Source organism: Cervus elaphus, chromosome 8 (assembly GCF_910594005.1).
Source record: "Cervus elaphus chromosome 8, mCerEla1.1, whole genome shotgun sequence".
NCBI lineage: Eukaryota > Metazoa > Chordata > Mammalia > Artiodactyla > Cervidae > Cervus > Cervus elaphus.
Window position 1 is genome coordinate 45,958,124 of NC_057822.1, and position 22,742 is coordinate 45,980,865.

The window sequence follows — 22,742 nt, forward strand, 5'->3', positions numbered from 1 at the left end:
CATTCATAGCTCTTATTTTTGAAGTTGTTTCATTGATTCCTTGATGTAGAGATAGCTGAGCATGGAATGTAGAAACCAGTAGCTTCTCAGTATATTTTTTGAATTGAAGTGGTTCTGAGTCCTGTGTTTCAAAGACCCCAATGTCAGCAGAGGCCTGAACCTTTCAGCCAATCCAGTTTGGTGGCTATTATCCAAATCCATTCCCTTTTGCTTCTCCTTCTCTTTTCTGCAGGACTGAAAATACAAATAATATGGAAGCAATAAAAACAAATGGCTGTTATGCAGAAGGGGAGGGAAAGACTGGAGAGTCACTACTTCAGGCTCCATAGTTGGGCTTTAGTTTATAATAACCCAACCCACCCCAAGCAGCCTGAGGGTTTTCATCTCGGAATAAGGGTTCCCAGTGCGTTAGTGGTGTCTTCCCTTAAGCTGCAGTAGAGAATTGATTGGTAAAAAGCAATCAATTTGTGTTTGGTTTGTGGGAGTGAACACCGTCTGGAAGGTCATTGAAATTTTATTGTATGAATGTTTCAAACTGATGTAAATATCTAGGCAGAGCTCACAAAGGACCAAACATTGAATCACAGAGAGAACCATACAGAACAGCGTCTTGGGTGTTTTCCTCCCAAAAGCCTCGTCCTGGGCCTCACGACTCTGCCTTTTCACACCCACATCTGAAATCAAAGGCAATGGTAGGCCAGGTGTCTAATCAACTTGCCACAAGCTGATCTGGCTTAGTGTGTGGACTCTGAGAAATCCTCAGGCAACGAGACAAGAAGCTACAGGACAGAGGGTGGTCCTACACTCTGCTCTGCTTCTGCAAACGACTGGAGAGGCTGCTCCTCTGAGGCTTCAAGCACGGCCCCAGCGGTCTTGCGCCTGGTGGTCCAGGTGAGTGAAGAGAATTCTGATCTGGTGTTGCTGCTCCTGAGTGCTCTGCTTTGCCACTGCCCCCTGCTGGGGTGCTGGTGGTCTCAGCGTGGCTAACAGAACACAAGTTAGAGAAAAACCTGACCACATTGAGGATAGAATAGGAGTTTAGAAACTGGATGGAGAATACTGCCTAACCCAGCAAGGAACAACCATTTTCTTCCTGAAAATCAGATGACTGTAATAAGGAGGAAAATGGCAATATTTTATTTGCCTACAGCAAACAGACAATACCAGTAGCCTGGGTTAATTTAATGTACAGGGCAAGAGAGATGCTTCTCAGAGTAAGCCTGAAAGTCTGCTCAAGTTGAGTCTGACTCTTTGTGACCCCCAAGGACTGTAGCCCATCAGGCTCCTCTGTCCATGAATTCTTCAGGCAAGGATACTGGAGTGGGTTGCCATTCCCTTCTCCAGGGGATCTTCTCGACGCAGGGATGGAACCTGCGTCCCCAGCATTGCAGATGGATTCTTTACTATCTGAGCCACCAGGGAAAGCCCTCAGACTAAGCCTAGGGCTTAGTAGGGTATGACACCCTGTGCTCTTGTAGCAAGAATCAAAGAATCTTACATTTCTTTTTCTATATCCTAAACCAATATAATGTCACATCTCTGGGGTCATATGATGAAAAGTTCTACCTGCCTGAACATAGTTCTCTGAACTGATCTCTCGGCAGATAGTGCTGCTAATCTCTGCCTATCTTGCCTGGATGAGGAGCCTCCAGTGTAGCTGGAAGAAGAATACAAAACAGAGGCTACATACAAGTCAGAAAAATCTCACTGGTGACTCAGTGATATAAAGGCCTTTGTGTTATTCTGTCTTAAAAAAAAAATGAATCTAAGAGAACAATGTGATCTAGCTTTCAACTCCTTATGCATGCACCATCAATAACTTTTCAGTATGAATTAAAAGAGAAAGACTGGATTAGAAATTCCCACACCATAATAACAGAGTGAACATTTTCAATGTTTTCGCTATGTTCCAAAAACTTTCAAGCAACTTAGATGGAGTATTCCATTTAACTCTCTCAGTGTTATGAGATAGCCATTAGTATCATGTCCATTTGACAGATATGAAAAATGAGGCTCTGAGAGGTAGGTTAATCTCCCCAGGCTTACATTGCCAGTTAAGTGGGAATGGCGGGATTGATGTACATATAGGTTTAAAATTTTGAAATGTAATGCTTCATTTCCCCCAGTATTTACATTAACTTTAAGAATTTTTCATAGTCATTAAAGTTACTATTACAGGAAGGTGGAAACTATTGTTTAAATACATTTAATCTTTTTAAAGAGAGACTTGTTCCCGTACCAGCTCTGTGCTCGCGCTGAGTGAGAGAGAGAGGTCAGAGTTTGCCTTTCCTTTTCATCATACTCCCTACCCAACATCTCGTTCACCACGAGTCTTCTGGGTGAGGAGAGAGGGGCAGGCAGTATTCCAGATTCTTCTTCACAGGCATCTCCAATTTCTCTTGGAGGAAAGCATACCTAGAGTCCAGCCTCAAGGAAGCAGGAAGGGGCACCACCAGGGTAAAATGAATCAACTGTTCTGGAAGCACCCTCCTCTGCTGGGGGGTGAGAGAGAGACACTTTCTTCACCACAGCCTGCCACCACTGCTGCAGACACAGTTGGAGAAAAGTGGGCTTACCTTAGTGAGCAGGGATTTCCCACACCACGGTGCTAAACCCAGAGGATTGCGCTAAATGAATAGAGAGCTCTGGAAGGCAAAGGGGTTCAATTCTTCTTGGAGTAGGGGAGGGAACAGGAAGAACAAAGTTGCTAGCATGCAGTTGTGTTTAGGATGCATTATAGTAAATCTTCCCTGTTATTCAATGCAGCTCACCCATATGGAGAGCCAAGGGAGAGGAAGTCTGAGGTTTGTTTTTATTCATATATTTTCAGCTTTGCTGTAGATACTGTTGTGTGTGGTAATTCCTAGGCAGATGTTACAATGTAGAGTTTCTCCAGGCGATTTAGTTGGCAATTTTAACAGGACTCGGATTAAAAGTCTCTCTCCTCAAAAGCCGGTTCAGTGATTGAGGCTGAAAGGAGCCTGGCTTTGAAATCCTCTCCTACAAAACCAAAGACAATCAGAGCAGCCTTATTTTCTTTATTGCCATGAGTCTGCTGTGAACCATCACAGGTTTAGGCCACAGGAAGCTCTCAGACCCCCCAGGTAGGAAGTTACTCCAGCCCACGGACCATGGAGACCCCTTGTGAGATCCACAGCAAGTGCCAGGCTTCAGGGATACGATGGAACTTACAGGGCCTCAGAGCAGGGCTAACTGAGTTGTGTGTTTGAAAGCAAACGTGTCTCTTCTGTTTACTTCTCAGCAAACCTCCTCTTTTTGTTGCCATTGTTGTATGTAGGCTAACTGAAAACTTGATGCTTTTTGGCTTTTAAAAGGCTGAAACTGGAAGGACAAATAAAATGACTTGGTGGGGGTAAAGCAGGTGGATGAGTTGAGTGGCCTCAATGTCATTCCATTATGAATTTCTGTAAACAGTGTTTCTGAATTGTCAATTTTATCAGCCAAACATAATTTTTGTATGTGTATGATAGAATACGTATTGCACATCTCAGCCAACCAATGCTTTTCCTTTTTCTCCCCAATTCCCAAAGGGCTTTGAAGAAGGGAGATCAATAAATCAATTGGTACCTTGTCCAATACTCATCTCAATGACATCACAGCGCCATTTGCTAAAGATCAGACATTAGCTACAGAAAGAGACCAAGACATTTCCATTTGATAATGTATCTCTTTGCCTTTGTGAATCAGATCCAAAAAAGGAATAGTGGTGTGTCCTTATAAATAATTATTTTTGTGTTGACCTTATCAAAAATTAATAAGAGGGTAATTATGGAGAGAATGATGATAATCATTTATATCTCAGCTTATTATAAAAATAGTTAAAAATGTTTTCTAGGCTTTTCTGATAGTATTTCATTCAAGAAATATCCCTACTGTAGCTAAATCAACTTTTTAGAAACTAGATTTTTATTTTTTTCAAATCTGATTTTAGAAATGTATATATTCTTTCCTCTTGATCCTAAAAAATGACACCAGAATTTAACATTTAAAAATCTATAAGCAAACACTTAAATGCATTAAATTAGCTCTGATTTTTGGAGAAAAACAATACAACTTGAAAGAATGCCTTTATAATACTAAGAATCCCACATTTTTGTCTGTTTTGTTCATTCAGATATATATTTGCACATATCCAATGTTCTTAAATTGAGATAAAACAATACAGCTACTTTTGTTTAGTCTTTCTCCCAAATGCTTCAATCTATATGTGTAACTTCATTTTTAAAATTCAGCCTCTCTTTCAGCAATACTCTTTTCACACAGACGGTACAGATTTTGTTATTATTACAATATTATTAAAGGAGTATGCCTTACAAAGAACCCTAAAATATGTGAGAACATAATAACTACAAAGATAATGACAACAGTAAAATTGATATTAATGCCCCATAATCAAAACTGTACTGGAGTGAGGGCACTCAGGCTTTCCCTTATGACTCCGAAGGTAAAGAATCTGCCTGCAATTTAGGAGACTCTGGTTCCATCCCTGGGTCAGGAAGATCCCCTGGAGAAGGAGATGGCAAACCCCTTCAGTATTATTGACTGGAGAATCCCATGGGCAGAGGAGCCTGGTGAGCTATAGTCCATGGGGTCACAAAAGAGACTTACATGACTGAGCGGACTTTCACTTTCATGTGATACTTTGCCTTTATTCAGCTCAAGTTCCTCATCAGTAAACTACAACTGTTAGAATAGATGGTCTTCATGTTTCCTTCCAAGTGTGAAATTCTTGCTTTTGTGAGTCCCTGGAGTGGGAGTGACTTGGATGACTCAGCATTAGGAGAGTCTTTCTGAATTGGAGGTTTCTGTGGGAAGGATGGATTTTTGTGTAAGGAGAGCTTGCAGGCTTTTATCTGTGGGAGTATTGACCAGGAAGTCTCCCACCCCTCAGCACTCTGTAGAGTCACCCCAGGCACGGTGGGGTGGTCTGTGGGTTCACAGTCCAGCTGTTTTCCTCCTGACCCTGGATTAGGGTGGCTCTCTAAACAATGGTCATACCTTAAGATGAAAGCTTCTAAACCCACACTTACGCATATGGAGTCAGAAAGAGTCTGTTGTGATAGGGCCACAGCAAAGCCAGCGGTCGTCCTGTGAGTTCCTAGTTCATGCTGGGCCCAGCTAAAGCTCCTGGAAATAAAGGACTTAGAAGCACAGAAGGGATTGAGGTTACCTAGTTGCTAAGTCTTGTCGACGCTCTTGTGATCCCAAAGTCTGTAGGACTGTAGTCAGCCAGGTTCCTCTGTCCATGGGATTTCCCAGTCAAGAATACTGGAGTGGGTTGCCATCTCCTTCTCCAGGGCATATTCCCGATCCAGGGATTCAACTGAAGTCTCTTGCACTGCAGTTGAATTCGTTACTGCTGAGGACATCGGGGAAGCCCAGCAGAAGGGATTAAATCACCTAAAAATTGTTAAATAAGTTTCAAAATTTGTGGAACTAAGAGCGGTCCTTAACCACTGGGGGTGGAGGGTGGAGGTGGAATGTATATAATGAATATATTTCTCATTGGATATGGGCAAAGGTGGTAATCTTGTCACCTACGAAGTTCCTTAACTATATCTGGATCTAAAGAATATACTTCGCTCTCGCCTACGTTCTTTGCTGTGTAACAGCGCGGGGATCAGCGCGCCTGGCCCTGTGGCCCCGTCTCTGCGGGCAGCGCACACCTGGAGGGCAGGTGAGGAGGCCGCACGCGATCCGCGTTCCCTTTGTCGCAGGCGGCTGGGCCAACCTGAGGCCTGGACCGGAGCAGGCCTAGCGCTTGCGGCTGCTCCCCCTACCGGGAATCCGGAGCAGCGCCGGTTGGCCGGGCGCAGGGTGGCACAGCCGCCTCCCTGAAGCCGGTTCCTTCGTGGCTTCGCGGGTGGGATCGGCGAGCGGCCGCCGGCGGGGTCGGCCAGCGCAGGGCGGAAGCGTTCGGCCCGGGTAACGAGCATTGCCCTGCATAAGCAATTAGTGCGAATAAACATCTGAACCGATGGCTCCGTAAACCGAGGGACTGCCGCGCGCGTCTAACTGGTGTGGCCGCGGTGGGGCGGGGGTAGGGGTGGGGGTGAAGACAGGAGAGTGGAGGGAAAAGATGCGAGGCCAAGGAAGGAGGTGCGTGTGTGTGTGCAGGGAGGTGCCCCAACACGCGCTCCCCGAGTTCAGAGGCGCTCCTGAAGTTACTAACCAAGTCAGGGCCGCTCCCTGGAGAGGTAGCCGACCGTCTCCGTTACAGGGCTCCCTACGCTGCGGCCTGGGATCCGCGCCCGCTGCACAGCCCACGCAGGCTCCTGCCGCCCTTGGAGACCAGACCCCAGGACCGAGGGCCTCCGCCGGGGCGCAGCCACCTTGCACTCATCGGCCTTTGATATCACCGGTAGTTAACTGGGGCCTCTGAATATCTCAAGTTCAGGTGAGCAGGGGAGTTCCCAAGCTCCAGCCCTCGCCTTCGCCCTCGGAACTTCTCTCCCGGGTCTTGGGTTCTAGCAGTGGCCCGAAGGCAAAGCCGTTTGGAGTGAAGGACGAGGGGGCGAACTCATTTCAAACTGGGAGAAGGCTTGCACGTGCTCGGGGGCCCGGCTCGTTTAGGGGAGGGCGGTTCTGGAGCTCCGACTACGGTGCTTTCTGGGCGCGCAAATTTGAGCGATGCGCGCTCCGCTGGGCTAGCATAGCCACCAGTTCTGCCCAAGTTCGAGCTGCCTGGGTATCCATGTGCGAGATGGGTGAGTAGAGAACAAAATCTTGAAGCCTGGTCACCTGGGAAGTCCAGTTTGCTAATGTGCATGTGCTAAGTCGCTTCAGTCTTGTCCGACTGTTTGTGACCCCATGGACGGCAGCCCGCCAGGCGTATCTGTCCATGGGATTCTCCAGGCAAGAACATTGGAGTGGGTTGCCATGTCCTTCTCCAAATTTGCTAAGCCTAGCCCAATTTGGGGGAGGGGGCGTGCATTTTATGTAGGATAAGCCGCTGGAACATAGCAGCCATACACTTATCTTACAAAGATAGGGACATAGTGGGGGAAATGATAGGAAATAAAAGCATGAAGGTACGACCCGCCACGGGGCATCTTGCCCGTCCCTCTTTCTCCAGGGCCGTCCTGGAGGCAGCGCGAGGCGCAGTGGATGTCACCAGACCGCGCCCGGCATTGCTGAGGTCGCGACCTTCCTCCCTCCCGGTCCCCCCAAAGGCAAAAATCCACCAGCCGGGGGCCTCTGTACCCCCACCTAGGCATCGGAGGCCAAGGCGGGGCCTAATCTAAGAGCCCACCGCCCACCAAACTTCAAGGAGTCTGAGGAAAGGAGGCCCAAGCTCCGGGCGTTGCGGGCAGCTTCTCGGAAAGTCCCAGGCAGGGGGCTTCGACCCCTGGGTGGAGAAGTCGCCTCAAGTGCTTTATCCGCAGGGAGGTTTCCTGGGGCAAGGGTGCCGCAGATACTGTAATGCCCTTCGCCAGCCGCTCGCTCTTTCTTGCCCACCTGGGGCTGAGTCTGAGCCGGAAATGCTGACGGCCGAGCACACTCTCAGTTCTCCGCCCTGAAGACCTAGGCTGGCGGCGTTAGGAGGGTGTTGGCGGGGCGCAACACCCCCATTTCCCGCCTGCTTCTCTTTTCTCTCTTCCTTTTCAGAATAAGCCAGTGATTTGGCGGTTAGGCTGTTGCTGAGACTCATTTTCTAAACTCCCTTCCCCTCCTAGTTTTTCTTGAAGATGTTGCAATATCCACCACCTTCCCAAAACACACACACATACACACACCACAACCTTTCTCTAACCTGCTCCTCCTCCCACTTTCGCTGAAAATGTAATATGTGTGGAAGATGTCCAGTGTCTGTTGCCGAGCTGAAAACTAAGTGCTTAGGGAAGGGGCTTCCCTAAAGGTTAGGTGTTTCTTTCTGAAGTTGCTGATATATACCCTCATACAGAGGAGCTCGGCTTGTTTTCGAGTAAAACTCGAGCCCCGAGGTGGATGGGGAGGGGTGGCTGTGTGCACCTCTCCAGAGCACCGTCTGACCTCCCTAGTCCCTGGGCTGGAGGCCCCTAGGCTCAGCCAGGGGCCAGGATCAGGTTCCCAAGGTAGCAGATGAAACTGACAAGTAATCTCGCTCCTTTTTCCTCCCCCGCCTCCCCTCGCCCCACCACTTTTTTTTTTTTTTTTTTTTGTAGACGGGCTGAGAAATAGGCAGGTAGTCCGAAGCTGCCATGTAAGAGTGGTGAGCGATCCCGGGGCTGGCACTGCCCTCCTGGATTTAGGAAACGCCTTGGGGAGGAGGAGGGTCAAAGGAGCATCCGGTTCTTTTGAACGAGGACTGCGCGCGCCGGGCAGAGCTCGGAGCAGAGGGCTCTCTGGATGGCTCCCTGAGCAGGTAAATCTGCGGCGGGGTTGAGAGCAGGTGACTGACACTCTCGATGATGGCAGCCAGGCAGGGCAGCGCCCTTGCCGGTTATCAAGGTGATTAACCTCTGGGCCTTGCCCCTGGTGGGATCTCTGCACCCCCTTCAGCTTCCCCCTCACAGGGATTAGGGGGCGCTCCTTCCAAAGGAGAGCCCGAGGGTCGCGGCCTGGACCCTCCTTTACCTCCGAGCAGCCTCTCCTCTGAGCCGGGCTGGGAGGGAAGGGGGCGGCACGCAGACCCGTACCTTCTCGTCGCCCACGTCGCCGAGTAGGGTTCATCGGGCCGGTCCCCCGTGGTCCCCCCGGGTCACCTCCCCCCAGCAACCACTTGTCTGAAACTTACCAGATTCCAACCTTTAGGCAGGAAAAAAAGTGTTTCATATACAAACCGATCAGGGTATTTGCAGATAATTGCGAATGTCAAATACTCGGGCGTGATGACAAAGTGCAGAGATTGCCAGGGCCCGAGCTCCGCCTGAGGGGCGGGGGCTGCTGGCGGGGCTCCCGGGCCACCTCACTCCGGCTCAAAGGAGGGGAGGGGGCAGTCGGCCGCAGCTGCCCGCAGCCCATTTAACCGAGACGGTTGTTCCTTCGACCTCTCCGCCGTGGAGCTGATTCGTGAATTCATTCGCTGCGTCGGTACTCGAGCCCCGCGCGGAAAGGCAGTGCTAGGCTGGGTACCGCACCAGCCCAGCTGCCCCCACGCCCACACGAACGCACACACACCCCAGGCAAGATGCACGCACGAGCCAGGCGACTGGGCCTCAGTTGGATGCGGAGGCCCAACGCCCTGCCAGATTGCGTTCCTAGAGCTGTTGCCAGACTGTCACCCCCTGCTGCCTGACACATTGGGGGGGGGGGCGAGTCACAGGCCACTTTGGGGCGAACTGCCGCACACTTCTAGTACTGGGATGAGTTCTCCACAGAAATAAAGGCACATTAAAAAATAATAAAAGAGCCCCTCTCCCCTCCCCCTATTCTACAACCCAGTCCTCCTACCCGTGTTGCAAGAGGCCGTGGGGTGGGGTGGGGTGGGGTGGGGTTGCCCCGGGAGCCAGAGCACACAGCCCCCGGAGCTGACCTGTCAGGAACGTGGCTGGTCTCTACGGCCTTCGGGACAGTTCCCCTGAGACCTTCTTCGGGCATGGTCAGATGTTTCAAGCGCCCTAAATGCTAAAATTAAGTTAACCTTTGTTAAATTCCAAAGTTACTGACAACCTAGAGGAGCCGTGATAGATGGTATGATGAAGTTAGTAGCAGGTCTGCCGCTTCCCGGGATCCGAACACGGATGGGGTGGGGTGGTGGGGATGTGGGCGCTGGCCCCAGGGCCTGGGACGGAGAGGAGCAGCAGAAGCAGGCGCCTCGGGGAGCTGGCCCTTGGCTTCTATGTCCTGGAACTAAGTGGGGGACGGAAGAGACCCAGAGACATTGCCGAAACCGGTCCCTTTCCTTTCTAAGGGTGGAAGGAGCATCGGGGTACTTCCGCAGGCGGGGCAGAGAGGAGGGAAGGGTGGACCAGGGAGTGCAGCGGGGTCACAGATGGAGGAACGTCCAGGAGAGCAGGCTGGAATGTCTGTCCTGGGCATCCCTGTCCCCCGACCCTCACCCTCACCCTCCCCTTGCCCCTTCATTGACTGCCTGAAGTCAGCGTATCCTGGGAAGCCCTTGAAGTTTTACACATTTGTCTGAGGTTTCCAACGATGACAAATTAGAAAAACGCTTCAGCTGTAGCCCAGCACCTCAGTCTGAGAGTTGGGGGGAGGAGCCATTACTAGATGTAGAACTGGGGAAAAGGAGACACTGGCCTCCCCATCTTTCTCTGCCCCTAAAACTTCAGGGTTGGGATGAGGGCGGGCAGGGGACTAAGGGACTGGGAAAGCCAGCTCCTAGGAAGTCGGACACCTGACTCCTTTAGCCAACGAGCACCAGGAATGCTCTGAGAGCTCCGCTTTTCGTGCCCTTACCAGGAAGGCCTCGATCTTGCCGGAAGACCGGATTGGAGGTCACCAGGGACAAACATGGTGGCAAGCTCTGCAGGGGACTCATCCTGGTCCAGTGCGGCCAGTGTAGACAGACAATAGAGTCTGTCCCCAGCCTGGGTGGCCAACAGGGGCCCTATGAGTGTAAGATGTGATTCTATTTGACTTTCCAAATCAAAATGCATTGATTGGGGCCCAAAGAGTTCATGGCACATAACTATTTTAATTAAACCTGCTATAAACAGACAAATCACTTCTCCTCTTGCACATAGAACTCTGGGAGGTCACATGGGGTCTGGCAGAAGCCTCGCTTGGGGGATGCTCTTTTTTAAAAAGGAGTATGAATGAATCAAAGAGAAAAAGAAATAAAAGTGGAATTTCCACAGCCTCAGAAAACAGCTTAACTGGAACCAAAACACAGGATGGCAGGGAGGTAATGTGGGTGGGGAGGGGAACCTTAGCCTAGGGACGGCTTGAGTTCACAGAGCAGCTCTGATGGAGACCCGCACCCCAAGGTGGGATTGGAGTAGAAGGGCAGGAAGGGAAGGGGAGGCCCCAGGCTTTGGGGGAGAATTTGGGGGAGCAGCCCCACTGCTGAGGCTCTAAGTTACCCTATTCAGCTCTGCATTTTCCTTCCTAATCCTTCCATCTTTTCCTGTCATTGCTTTTGAATTCTTGTCACTCGGAGGACTGTACCAAGAGGACATGTTCTTCCGTAATTTAGTACAGCCAGTTTGGGGGACAAGGGGCGGCTTGGGGGACATTTGGCCATTGGATCAGGAGCTTGGAGTTGGCAACCCTGGGGAGGATGAGTGGGAATTGAGACTAGGCCAGAGCAGATGGTAATAAAAGTCGTCTGTAACCGTCTGGGAAACCGGGGGATGGGGTGTATATACACAGGGCTCAAGGTTTGCTCCCTCTACAGAGAAGCCCCAACACCTGGGCATGATCCGGAGAAGGGAGAAGTGGGTCGGGTGCCCTGATGCTCTCAGTCTGCGAGTGCAGGGGAGAGCTTGGGGAGGTGATGTCTCTGAGAAGTGTCAGCAAGAAGCTCTTCTCCACTGGGACTGTGCAAAAGGCTGTGTCTATCTCCAAATAACTCTGGATCTCTGGAAGTTACCTGGCAGAAGGCAAACCTCAGTGGACTTTCTGTCTCACAGACCAGAACAAGTGGAGCTAAGGAAGGCTCATCAATTTTTAAACTAAAAGTGGAGAGCAAAATTTCTCCACAATATGTAAACACTGAAGACATGAGTGCACAGGTTGGGGTGTGTTCCTGGAACTTTGGAAGCCTATTTCCCCCTCCCCACTTCCTGGTTTGCAAACTTGAATTCTTGTTGCTTTTCAATGACTAGTTTTTCACCTCTATAGTAATCTGGTTCAGAAATACTCTTCATTTCGTTTAGGCTGATATTGGTGGGCACTAGTTCTGTTGTGTCTATTAGGAAATTTAAGTTCAGGTAAATTTTTAGCATAACTCTTTTCTTGAAAGTACTTTAAAATATTTTTTTACTTCCATACAAAAGAGACGAAAAAATATATATCGCCATGATTATGGAGAAACATGCTTAATTCGCCTTTAGGTTTCTGAGATTTTGTGTAGGCGCCAACACCTCTGTGGACACTAACGAATGGGCTATTTGCAGTTATTCATGAAAGGTCTTTTATATTTTTAAATCGAGGCATGGTTCCCAGGTGGAAAAATTCCTTACCACTAAGAACATGCTTTCGAAAAGATTAGAAAATCAGAACAAAAAATTAGACGGCATTATAGTATAGAAATCTTTACTGAAAACAACAGATATCATTACAATCTAGGAGATGAACTTAAAATGTAGTGAGACTTAATTAAAATGCAAACTATTAAGGAAGCACTGCAAATGTCTTTGTCACATGCAAAGGGAAATACCTTAAGGACCCTCGCCTTCCTCACTTGTATCCTGAAACTTGAATTTCTGTTAACATTTCCCGCCTGTGAAATAGCAACAGTTCACCTTTCAAAACTCTTCACCATAGAGCGACAATGATGATTGTTCTCCAGGGGAAGGACTTTTGAAACAAACAACTTCTTTCACACACTCGCACACCCGACAAAAACGCACCCACAGTTGCCGGGGTTTTTTTTTTTGTTACTTCTGAATGAGAGGGAGAAAGAGAAAGAGGGAGCGAGCGAGCGAGCGAGACTGGGAAACTCTCTGGCTTAGGTAACCAACAAACCCAATTACTAGGCTTTATTGATACTAAAAGGAAAAGTTCCCCTTGTAAAATTTCTCTGAGCTTATTAGTTATTTAAATCAGCCCCAGGGCTGGACGAGCGACGCCGCAGGCACCCGCCGTTGGCTCCTGGAGGAGAGCAGACGGCGTCCGCGCCCTGACCGGCCGCCCCTCGCTCGGTCCTTGGCACCGGTGGCAAAGGCAGGCGGCGCGAGCAGAGGTGAGCCACTTGGCAGGGGGGCCCGGCCTGGCCGGCTGGAGACAGCTCCGCGTTGCCTATGGGGATTAGAATTCAGAAATTAAAATTTAGAGACAGGTCGCAGCCCGTGAAAAGGCGTGGAGGAGCAGGCCAGGCGGACACCCAGCGCCGGAACTCAGCGGGCCGGCCGCGCAGCTCCCCTAGGGCGCCGCTGGGCACCGGCCGCGGCCGAAGCGCGCCAAGCGGCGCGGCTGGCCGGGCGCCCTGCGAGGGTGCGGCTTCTGGCCACCCGGCGAGCGGCCGCCCGGGCGTCCGGGGCTCGCTCTTGTTTTGTGTGGGCCTGGGAACTTTGTAGTGGCCTGGGCACCAGGTGGATTTCCACCTTTCTGCGACGATGTCCCTTTCCATTGCTGACTCTCAAAATATGTGTGTGTATGTGCGCGGCCGCGCGCGCAGGAACAGTTGAATTTAAGATAAATCCCAACCTACCCACTGAAATCCTCTAAGCCCGACGTGGAGGCTCTGGAGTCCTGACGCAGCGCCCAGGCAGCGCCAGGTGATGCCCAGTTCAGTGGGACTTGGCCCCCGGGCTCGGAGGCAAGGTGTCGCGGGGTGGGGAAGAACTGGGTCCCAGGACACTGTGTCTGTGCCGCCTGGGCCCCGGGGGTCAAGCCTTGCGGGGACTGAGGGTTTGCGTTGGGCTTCGTGAGACCGAGAGAACAGGCGAGTCGCCAACCCAGAAAACTCTCCAGGGTCCACGCCACTCCGGACGGCTTTGGGCCGCCATACAGACCAACACCCGCTTGGTCCTCGGTTCTAGTAAGTGCCCGGGACCTGGGCTCTCTCCGGCGCGGCTGGAGATCACCCCACGCCGCAAAACGCTCGTGGAGCCGCTCGGGGCTTGGGCCGCCTAGAATCTGGGCTTCCTGGGCTCGCTTTGCCCCAGCTAGGGGTGGGCGCGGGTTTCACGCCGCGAGCTGGCCTGCCTGAATTTGGGGGTGCCGGTGGGCCGCCGTGGACGAGACTAGACTTTCCGGGTGTACTTTTCATTGCAAGGGGTTAGGGCAGACTGACCGCGCCGCTGTTCTGTCTGCCAGAGCGCGTTTTTAGGGTGGGTCGTCCGGTGTGCCCGGGTCCGGGGGCCTGCCCCTCCCCCCACCTCATCCTGAACCCCCAAGGCGGACTTGGGGGCGACGCGAACGGCCGGCCCCGGGACGCCGAGGACGGAGCCGGCGCAGCACGTTGGGGCCACAGCCCACGCGGTGGCGCTGTCGGGAGACGACGCCTGCGCTCCGGGCTGGGACCCGGGCCGTGACCCCGGGCTTGGGGGTGAATGACTGGGCTGCCACGACGAGTCGAGCCCGCTGGTTTCTTCGCCGCCTCGGGACCAGGGTTCGGAGATGGGACCGACCGGCCAACTTCTCTTGGCTGGCTCGGTGTTTCCCGACAGAAAGAAAACGCGACTCTGGGCTCCAATCCCGGCCTCCCCGGGTGGGGACGCGGGGGCGTAGCGGTGACTCCTTTGGCGTTTCGTTTTCTTTCCCCCTTTGCCTTGTTACCCCGTGGTTGAAAATCGATTTCTATTTTTTAAAAGAAAAACTAGATTATCAGGCCAGTCGTTGTCTCGCTGCGAGGCTGTAGAAGGAGATCCAGCTATTAAGCCCTAGACTCTGAAAAAGAATGAAGGGATCCGGGAGCCCCGGGGGCGCTGTCCTTTGTCGCCGGAGCAGTGAGCGCTCGGTGCCCGCAGGCCTTCCGCCCTCCCTTGCTTCCCGGCCCGCGGCCGCGGCCAAAGCACTCCGAACCAACAACTCTCCTTGGCTTCGAAACCTGTCCGCTAGTTTTCCTTGCTTAGGGCAGTCGGCGCCCCCACCCACACCCTCCCGACGCCCTCTCCCCTCCGTTCCATCTGGGACCCTAGTGCCAAAAGCTCCGCGTCTTCTCCCGAGGCAGCTCCAAGCTTCGCGCGTCCCCTCCGGCTCTTGGGACCTTTGCACCGTTAATTCCCCTGAACCCCACCCCCATCCGCCCCGATCCGCTGGCATCTTGGGTGTACCGCCGCTCACCGTCTAACGCGCACTGGTCGCCCACCAACTTTCCCCCATCAGCCGTCTCCCTGGCACGCATCTCGCAGTCTAGGCCTCAGGGGCTTGTTCAGCTGAGGCTAGGAACACATGTCCACTGCCCCTGCCTTGGGCGGCCCGACGGCCGCCTCACCGCTCCGCCCCTCCCAGGCCCCTGGAGCTGCTGCGGGAGCCAGGAGGGATTTATCTTTGCCTGGCGCGGGTTTGGGATTTGTCCGGCTCTGATGCCAACAAGCAAGGCGTGCGGATAACGAAGTAAGTGTCCCCCGCCCCTGCGCTCCGGCCAGTCCCCAGATGCCTCGGGGGCAGCCTAGAAAAGGGCAGGAGCCCATCCTGGTCGATCGGTCCTTCCAGGCACGTTCCCCGTGGAGCGTTCTGGCCCCGGGGGCCCTTATCCCCTCGGCGCATCCAGTTTCCAGTCCCAGCACAGCACAGTTAATGCGGTCTCCGAAAATGTTGGTCGCCCAACTCTCCTCGGACAGTCTGCGACAGAAACTGGCTTTAGAGCTGGTGTGGGCTTCAAGTGAAAGGAACGATTCCCTCCCGCCTCCTCTCGCCCCCAGCAGAGCAAGCCCCGGGCTGGAGGGGGATGGGGGTGGGGGAGGCAGGCCCGCGCGGGTTCCCAGGAGCCGTCGAAGGCAGTTGACGATGGCCATTTCCATAGAATTTCCCCCCTATGCTTTCGGGAGTGGAAGGAGAACGCGGCACAATTTTCCCGTGTTCTCTAAGATGTGGCGCACCGCAGGGAAGGGCCTCTTTGCTAGGGTGACCGGACCTGAAATCCTGGGAGCCTGGTGATGGATGCTGGATGACGGTCGGGGCCACGGCGCCCGACCCGGAGCCAGAATCCCACGCCCGGCACCGGCACCCTGCGCTCGGGTAATCGGGCCTAGTCCTTCTCGCGCGGGCACCAGGGAAGGAAGGTTGGCCAGAGCGGAGAGCTAGCACGGAAGAACAAAAACCAAGAAATCACGAAATGTTGTCATTAAAAGTGCAGGCCATAAAAGAAAGGAGAAGAAAGGCCTGGCAAAAGATAGAGAGGGAGAGGGAGAACATGATAATGACAAAAAACATGCATACTTAAGCCCAGCGTATAAAGACCCGTTGATTTTTAAAATAACAAATCTCAGTGTGATTATGAAAGACAGAAGACCTTTGACTAAATGACAAATGAAAAAAAATGGGAGTGGGGGAGGAAGGGGGGAAAAAGTCTGAGTAGATTGCCTACGAAAACGTCAGTGAGAAGCAATCTGAGGGATAAAAATGTCCCTCAATGTGAACTTTATGCTTTGAGCACTGGAGCAAGCCATCCTGTAATGCGCAAAAATGCATTTAGGATCAAATTATTTTTTTTTAAGTAATTAAAACCAATTCTTTTCTTAAGTGTGATTTTGTTTTAAAACTGGAAATAAACCACTTGAGGAATATAAAACAAAACCAAACAAAACTTTTGAATTATAATTTATTTACTGTTTTAAAAGTAGAATATCCTAGCAAAAGGTAAAAACGTTATTTAAAATTTCTTATTGTCAAAAATTAAACATGCTGGAAATAATCGCTTACTTCAGCTGAAATAAAGTCAATACAAAAGTTGTGCAGTAAAAAGCTCATGTAATTTGAAACAGAAAAGGCCTTTATTAGGGACAAAACTCAAGGTGGGGGGGAACCCATTCCGGGCATATATCACAAAATTCCCTAAAATTCTTCCCTTTAAATTGAAAGAAATTTGTAAAATCTAAACACCCATCTCCATGCATTCAAAATACATTTCTGGTTATAACTCATAGTATTTGACATTTCCTTCTATGTTAAATGCAATTAAAGTTTTTTTAGTTCTTTTGCCCAAAATGATAACTTTCTTCATTATTAAAAATGGTCAAGAGTAAACTCCAACAAAGAGAAAAATCAATGAGTTTAAAAGAGTGCAGAATCTGAAAACAAACTAGCCACAATGTACATTTAATTGTACTTAATTGTAAACTTTATTTAAACCGCCTTTCTCAGGGGTTTAATAATTTAGAATCAATAGTTCCTTTCAAAACATAATAAAATATTTACACTTTATAAAATATTAACCGATTAACAATACAGCTGTGTTGTTCATAAGCGTGTAACTGAAGTCCCCATAATCATGCTGTTGACATAAGCCTGTGCGAAGTGATCCTTCGCAAAATGTAAATGAAGATCTTCGGACAGTGGTGTTTATAAAATAGCTCATTAATGACTTAAGATTGAATCGCTCCAACCATTCGCATCATCAGATATAATAATAGTGACGAATCAGACAGGAAAGATCCTGGCTAAACGATTTGCATTTTTTTCCAGAAGTACTGAAGTCCTAATATCACCAATTCTTCTAAGTTCCTGGACATTGATCCGGAGGAGGATTCTGCAGTTCAACATCAAGGTAAGGAAAGAAACAGCATTATTATCGTTGTTAGGGTATTAATAAGAAATGCGCCTTTCCCCATTTTGAAAACGGGCTTAAACTTTGACAGTGGTAGTAGCTGGTTTTTGCAACACCCCCTTCCCATTCTGACTTGATAGTACAGATTTTTTAAAAAGTTTGTCGATCGAACTTACAGTTTTGTCTCTTTGCAGCCCCAAACCTACCACAACGAGTTGGTTTGCTTGAGCACTTTGTTCTCATAGACTCCGAACTGTGCGTTTTCTCGAACCTTTTCTTTTAGGGAGGTGGGAGGGGGATGAGGTTTGGAGGGGGTAGGAAAACCGGGAAAAGAAAACGCAGCCTAAAACTCCCGGTGGCTCCCCGAAGATTTACTATCCATCTCGCTTCCTGTCTTCGCCCGGCTCCGACCGCCTCTGGGGTGGCCTCGGGCTCCTTTGGAACTCGGTGGGCGGCGAATGGGTGCGGGGTCCTCCGTCTTCTGTGCTCTGAGACTTAGGCCGGGGGCAGGTTTCACTTCTGGGACCCTTTCTCTTCCAGTCTCTCCCGCCTCCCCGTTCCCTGTTTTTGAGGGGAGGCTGGGTGCACACCGCGCGCCGGTTGGGTGCGGCGAGTGGACGGCGACCTGGCCCTGGGTAACCGAAGCAGACGCGGCTTCCCGCTGCGGGTACACCAGACCTAGATTTCCATTAACAGCCCCCCGAGCGCGTTTCCCGAAATCGAATATAGTTTGGCCCTCTGGCGCCGCCGTAGAGTCAGCGCTTCTTAAGGGGGACTGGTGACTCAGGCGACGAGATGTGGCGGGGGAGGTCTTGGGGTCCCTGGGGTTAGGAAGGAGAACCAAGGTGTGCGGGAGGACAGAAGGTACCGCCACCTCAGGAGGCTTCACTGGCCTCAAGACGGGAGGGGACGCGTCCACATTTTCCCGCCGCAGGTCGGGACCGCGAGTGTCAGCCGGCGCCCCCAGTGTCTCGCGGGGGCCGCGGCTTCTGCCCACGTGCTTTCTTTAAGGAGGTTCCGCGTCCAAGAGTGATCTTAGTGACAAAAGCGCGGCCAGAGACCGGCCTGCTCAGCTGGTGCCGGCGCCACCTTAAATGAACACCGCGGCCAGAGCCGGGCTACGGGCGACTGCGGCCGCGGGAGTCCGCAAAAGTTTGTGGCTCAGTTACGCCTTCGCGAGACCTGCTGGGGACGCCCTCGCACGGCCTCCCCCGGGGTGGGGAGACCAGGTCCTCGCCGCTCAGCTCTGCCTGCGCTCACAGCCTAGGGCCCGAGCGGCTTGGGGTCCCAGGAGTCCCAGCCCAGCAGCCAGAAGACTGGCAGTCCCGCCGCCCTCGCTGCCACCGCGTCACGGCCTGCAGGCGGCCCGGGCTGTGCTGCTCGAAATGTCGCCGGCGCTGCGAGCTGTCCAGGGACGTCATCCAGGGATGCCCCCCGCCCCGCGCACCCCCTGCAGCCCTCTTCCCTGTGCCACCCGCAGCCCGGCGGGCAGTGCCGGTGCGCCTGCCATTCGGGACACCCGGGCTATTGTTCTGGACCCACGGCCGTGCCAGCTCTGAGCGAGAGGCGGCCTTCCCCGCGCGTGCGGCGGCGAGGCGGGCCCGGACGGCTGGCTCCGCGCGGAGGGGGAGTTCGCAGGCACCGGGAAAAGTTGTTCGGAGGGGCGGAGGCGGTGGGTGGTGGGCGGAGGCGGTGGGTGGGGGAGGCGATAGCCCTCCTATCTCCAAAGTCGAAAGTACTCCGCGTAGTTAGTAGAACCCGGAGCCGAGGCAGCCGCGGTTGCCTCCTGCGCGTGGGTCTGTGCCTTCGCCGGGAGACCAGGCAACCAGCGCCAGCCTCGTCGCCGCCGCAGCCTCCGCGCCGGGACTAGTGCGCCTCTGGGCTGGGCGAGGCGGCCGCGCCCTGGACCCGCCACGAGGAGGAGGAGGAGGAAGAGACCCCGGGCCGCAGCGCCCGCCTTCACCCGGGCGCACCCACCCACCAACCGCGACCACGGCCTCGCGCGGCCCTCGGTTCCCTGCCATCGGTCCTCCGCCGCCTCGCGCGCGCGCGCGGTCCTCGCCACACGGCTCTCCCACCGCCGACTCTCTCTCTCTTCCTTCTTCTCCCTCCTCCCAGCTCTCCACCCGCCCCTCTTCAGTCCCTCTGCCTCCTCTGCAGCCCCGCTGCTGTTGGGTCGCTTGGCTCACAGCGATTGATTGATTGATGTTTAATTTCCTGCCAGGCGGGGCCCCCCTCCCCCCGCAACCTCCCCGGCCCTCCTCCCCGCCCCCCACTCTCCTTCAATGCGGTGGACCAGTCTGGCTCGGGTTTAGATCTCTCCCCCCCAACCCCCATCCCGAAATAACCCAGAGACTTCCCCTACCCCCACCCCAAATTATTATTTTGAAGGCGCTAGATCTGGGGACGGAAAGGGGGAGGGGGAGAAATCGGAAACCGAGGACAACCCAAAAGGACTCACTTTGCCTGATGACTCAACGCAACTAATAATCATCTCCCTCTCACTGTGTCTCCCTCTGCGGCTCGTCAGTGAGTCCGGCTCCGGCTGCTGGCGGCGGCGGCGGCGGCGGCCGAGAGGGGAGAGGCTGGAGGTGACAGCTCCGGCGGCCGCCGCTTTTGCTCCCGCGCGCGGTCCCGGGTCCCTGCGCCTTCTCGATCCTCAGTGGCACCGGCCCTACGGCTTCTTCGGCCGCGCCTCCTCGCGAGCTAGCGGCCCCGCGAAGCTGCAGCCCCGACCCGCCTCCGCCGCCTCCCAGTTCTCAGCCCTTTCTCTCCAGAAAGGGTCTCCTTTCCGAAGGTGTGAAAAGGCTTTTTCAGCCTTCTTCTCTCTTCTCCCCTCCTCCGTCGCCTCCTCTCGCGCTCGCTCGGGTGCCCCTTTAGAGGAGCCCTCCTTTCCATCTCCTCCTCCTCCACAGTCCCCCCACACAACCCCCCACCCCCCATCATCATCATCATCATCATAACAACCAACGTCGCCGCACTAAGAAGACACCCTGACCCAGGACCTTAAACGTTTGGACCTGGGAAAGGGGAAAGGGAAAAGAGTAAAGAGAAAGGAAGACTAGGAGAACACTGCAAAGCATATCACCAGAAACTTTCCACCCTGGATTCTCTACTTTTGCTCCATGGACAGAGCCCCAGCCAGCCAAGTTACAGACAGACTGTGAGCAGTAAGTACTCAGGCGCCCGCGCCAAGCTCGGGAGTCCGGGGAAGCCCCGGGTCCGGCTAGGTTCCCTCCCCGCGGCTCTCGCTCTCTCGGACAGCGCCGCGGAGGGAGTGCGGGCGCAACCTTCGCCCTCAGCCCTCGAGCTCAGCCTCTGCATCTGTCGCATCCCTCCTCTCACCTCCCCTTTGCCACCCCCACCTTGGCTCCTCGAGCCGTGGCGACGCGGCTTCTCCCACAACCCGAGCGCCCGCCAGAATTCCCAGCGCACTTTGTTGCGCCGGGTTCCAGCTTCTCCAGGATGTCAGAGACAATGTGAGTGCATTTTCATCAGGTGTTTCCTCCTGCGTCTCCACCCTCCCCTAAATCCAGCGGTGCGGAGATCTGCGGGCTCTGCGAGGAGCGCGCTGCCAGCCCAGCGACCCAGAAGAAAACTTTTGGAGATTTAAAAATTGGGGTTGATGAAGGCTGCTCCCTCCCACACCTAATAATTCAACTGCTTTTTGCTTTTGTATTTTATCCTGAAGAGCTTTTGAAAACAAAACTCAGAATCGGATGATGATAACGTTCCAAAATAATAACGATTGTAGCCCCCGCCCTTGAGGTGAAGGTTATGCGGAAGATTACTCTGATCAATATGTCTAAGTGTTTTGGAATGCTTATTAATGTGGAATTAGGGTTGATTTTGTGCAAAGTGTGTGTGTGTGTGTGTGTGTGTCCCAAGACGTGCTCGGGAAAGATAAACAGCAGGGATTCAAGGGTCTTTTTGCCAGGCCTTTGCCTACTGCCGGGCGATTCAGAGCGCCTTCACCGTGTGGTTATTTTGTTTTCTTATGGACTTGTGTGCACCCCCACCCCTCCTTAAGTGCGTGCGATGTCTTTTTATGAAGTTCATTTCTTCCGCAACCCTGACCCCCTCCTCCCCCTCGACAGCAAGGCCGTCGCACCCGAGAACGGGTCATGCCAACCCTGTCCCAATGAATGGATCACTTCTAGGCGCCCCTGGGCGAGGGGCCGGACTTCGTGACCCAGAGCTAACTTCTGGGGAGCAGCAGGGTCGCGGCGCCCCAAGTTCGGGGTTTGCTGTGGCCACCCAGTGTCAGGTTGGGTCCGGTTTCTCCGGCCAACCGAGGTTCGGGCCCCTCGGGCAGCGTGGGAGGAAGTTTGGGTGGCTTTGGTGCGGCGCGCTGCCCCACTGGCCTAAACGTCTATCACGTGTGTGAGCGGTTTTCCCTCTTTTTTTTCCCCTTCCCTCCCCCTCCCCCCCCCCCCCCTCCCTAGGTCCCTGCGCGTTTTATTGCGACCTGCCGGTGGGAACTTTGTCTCCAAGTCGGAGCAGCATGGAGCGGCGGAGCGAGAGCCCGTGTCTGCGGGACAGCCCCGACCGGCGGAGCGGCAGTCCCGACGTCAAGGGTCCTCCCCCGGCGAAGGTGGCCCGGCTGGAGCAGAACGGCAGCCCCATGGGGGCCCGCGGGAGGCCCAACGGCGCCGTGGCCAAGGCCGTGGGAGGTAACAGCCCGGAGCGGGGAGGCGCGCGCAGCCCGCGGCCGGGGCGATCAAGGCCCGGGTGTCAGGGTTCAGGTTGATTAGGCGCTGTCGCGGTGTAGGGTTACAGGAAGTGAGTTCCAGGTTGCCAAATAATGCCCCCGTCGCCTCTCATCTGCAACTGGTAGCTTCATCTCGAGTTAAAACAAGAAAGTGGTTTACCCGGAGGCTGGCATTTTTTGGGCACTTTGCCACTATGTGCTGAGGTGTTGGCAGGTTTATGTCACAGCCAGCTAACTGTTTCTAGATTTTCCTAGAGAGCTTTTTAGTGATCTAACTCTTTTGCTTTGCCTCAAGAGTATCTGTTGTAGGGATGGAGTTTAGGTGCGATCGCTTTTATGGACTAATCTTGAATGCTCAGGTTAGACCAGGAGCAAGGGTGTTGATGTTACTTTATTACTTAGGACAGTGCTTCGAGACAAATGATTAACAACTGGGAGTATTTCCAGCCACTTTATTTCAAGTGGGAAATAAAGAATCCCTGCGAATCTGTCAGGCCCTTAGAGACTTTAATTCTACCGTTTTTTAAAAAACAAAGTTTAAAGTTATATGCATTTGTAACTTTGTTGCGGAATTATATAGCACAAAAGGTAAAAATGGTATAATGGTCTTATTGACTACATACTGTTTTTCTTTCCAAGAATTTAATATTACTTGAAATCTTTTGCAGTGTTTACTACTTAAACAACTACTTTCTTTTAAAGTGGTTAGGGAAAGTAACTTTATGAAGTAAAGATATGCAAGAAATTTAAACA

General features: G+C 52.8%; 1 protein-coding gene across 4 annotated transcripts in view; it reads left to right on the forward strand.

The window, feature by feature from the left end:
- The first annotated feature begins 873 nt into the window (after positions 1 to 873).
- Positions 874 to 22,742, forward strand: part of SATB2 (SATB homeobox 2) — a 212,439-nt gene continuing 190,570 nt past the window's right edge. The window contains exons 1-3 of one of the 4 annotated variants that reach the window (XM_043910475.1): positions 874 to 891; positions 17,197 to 17,278; positions 21,724 to 21,951. In XM_043910475.1, coding sequence (XP_043766410.1) covers positions 21,783 to 21,951 — 169 coding nt within the window. In that variant the 5' untranslated portion in view covers positions 874 to 891; positions 17,197 to 17,278; positions 21,724 to 21,782. Of the gene's footprint in view, positions 892 to 6,400; positions 6,419 to 14,990; positions 15,127 to 17,196; positions 17,279 to 20,238; positions 20,449 to 21,723; positions 21,952 to 22,742 lie in introns of those variants that run through there. The other 3 variants (XM_043910474.1, XM_043910473.1, XM_043910472.1) reach the window with 3 other exon arrangements.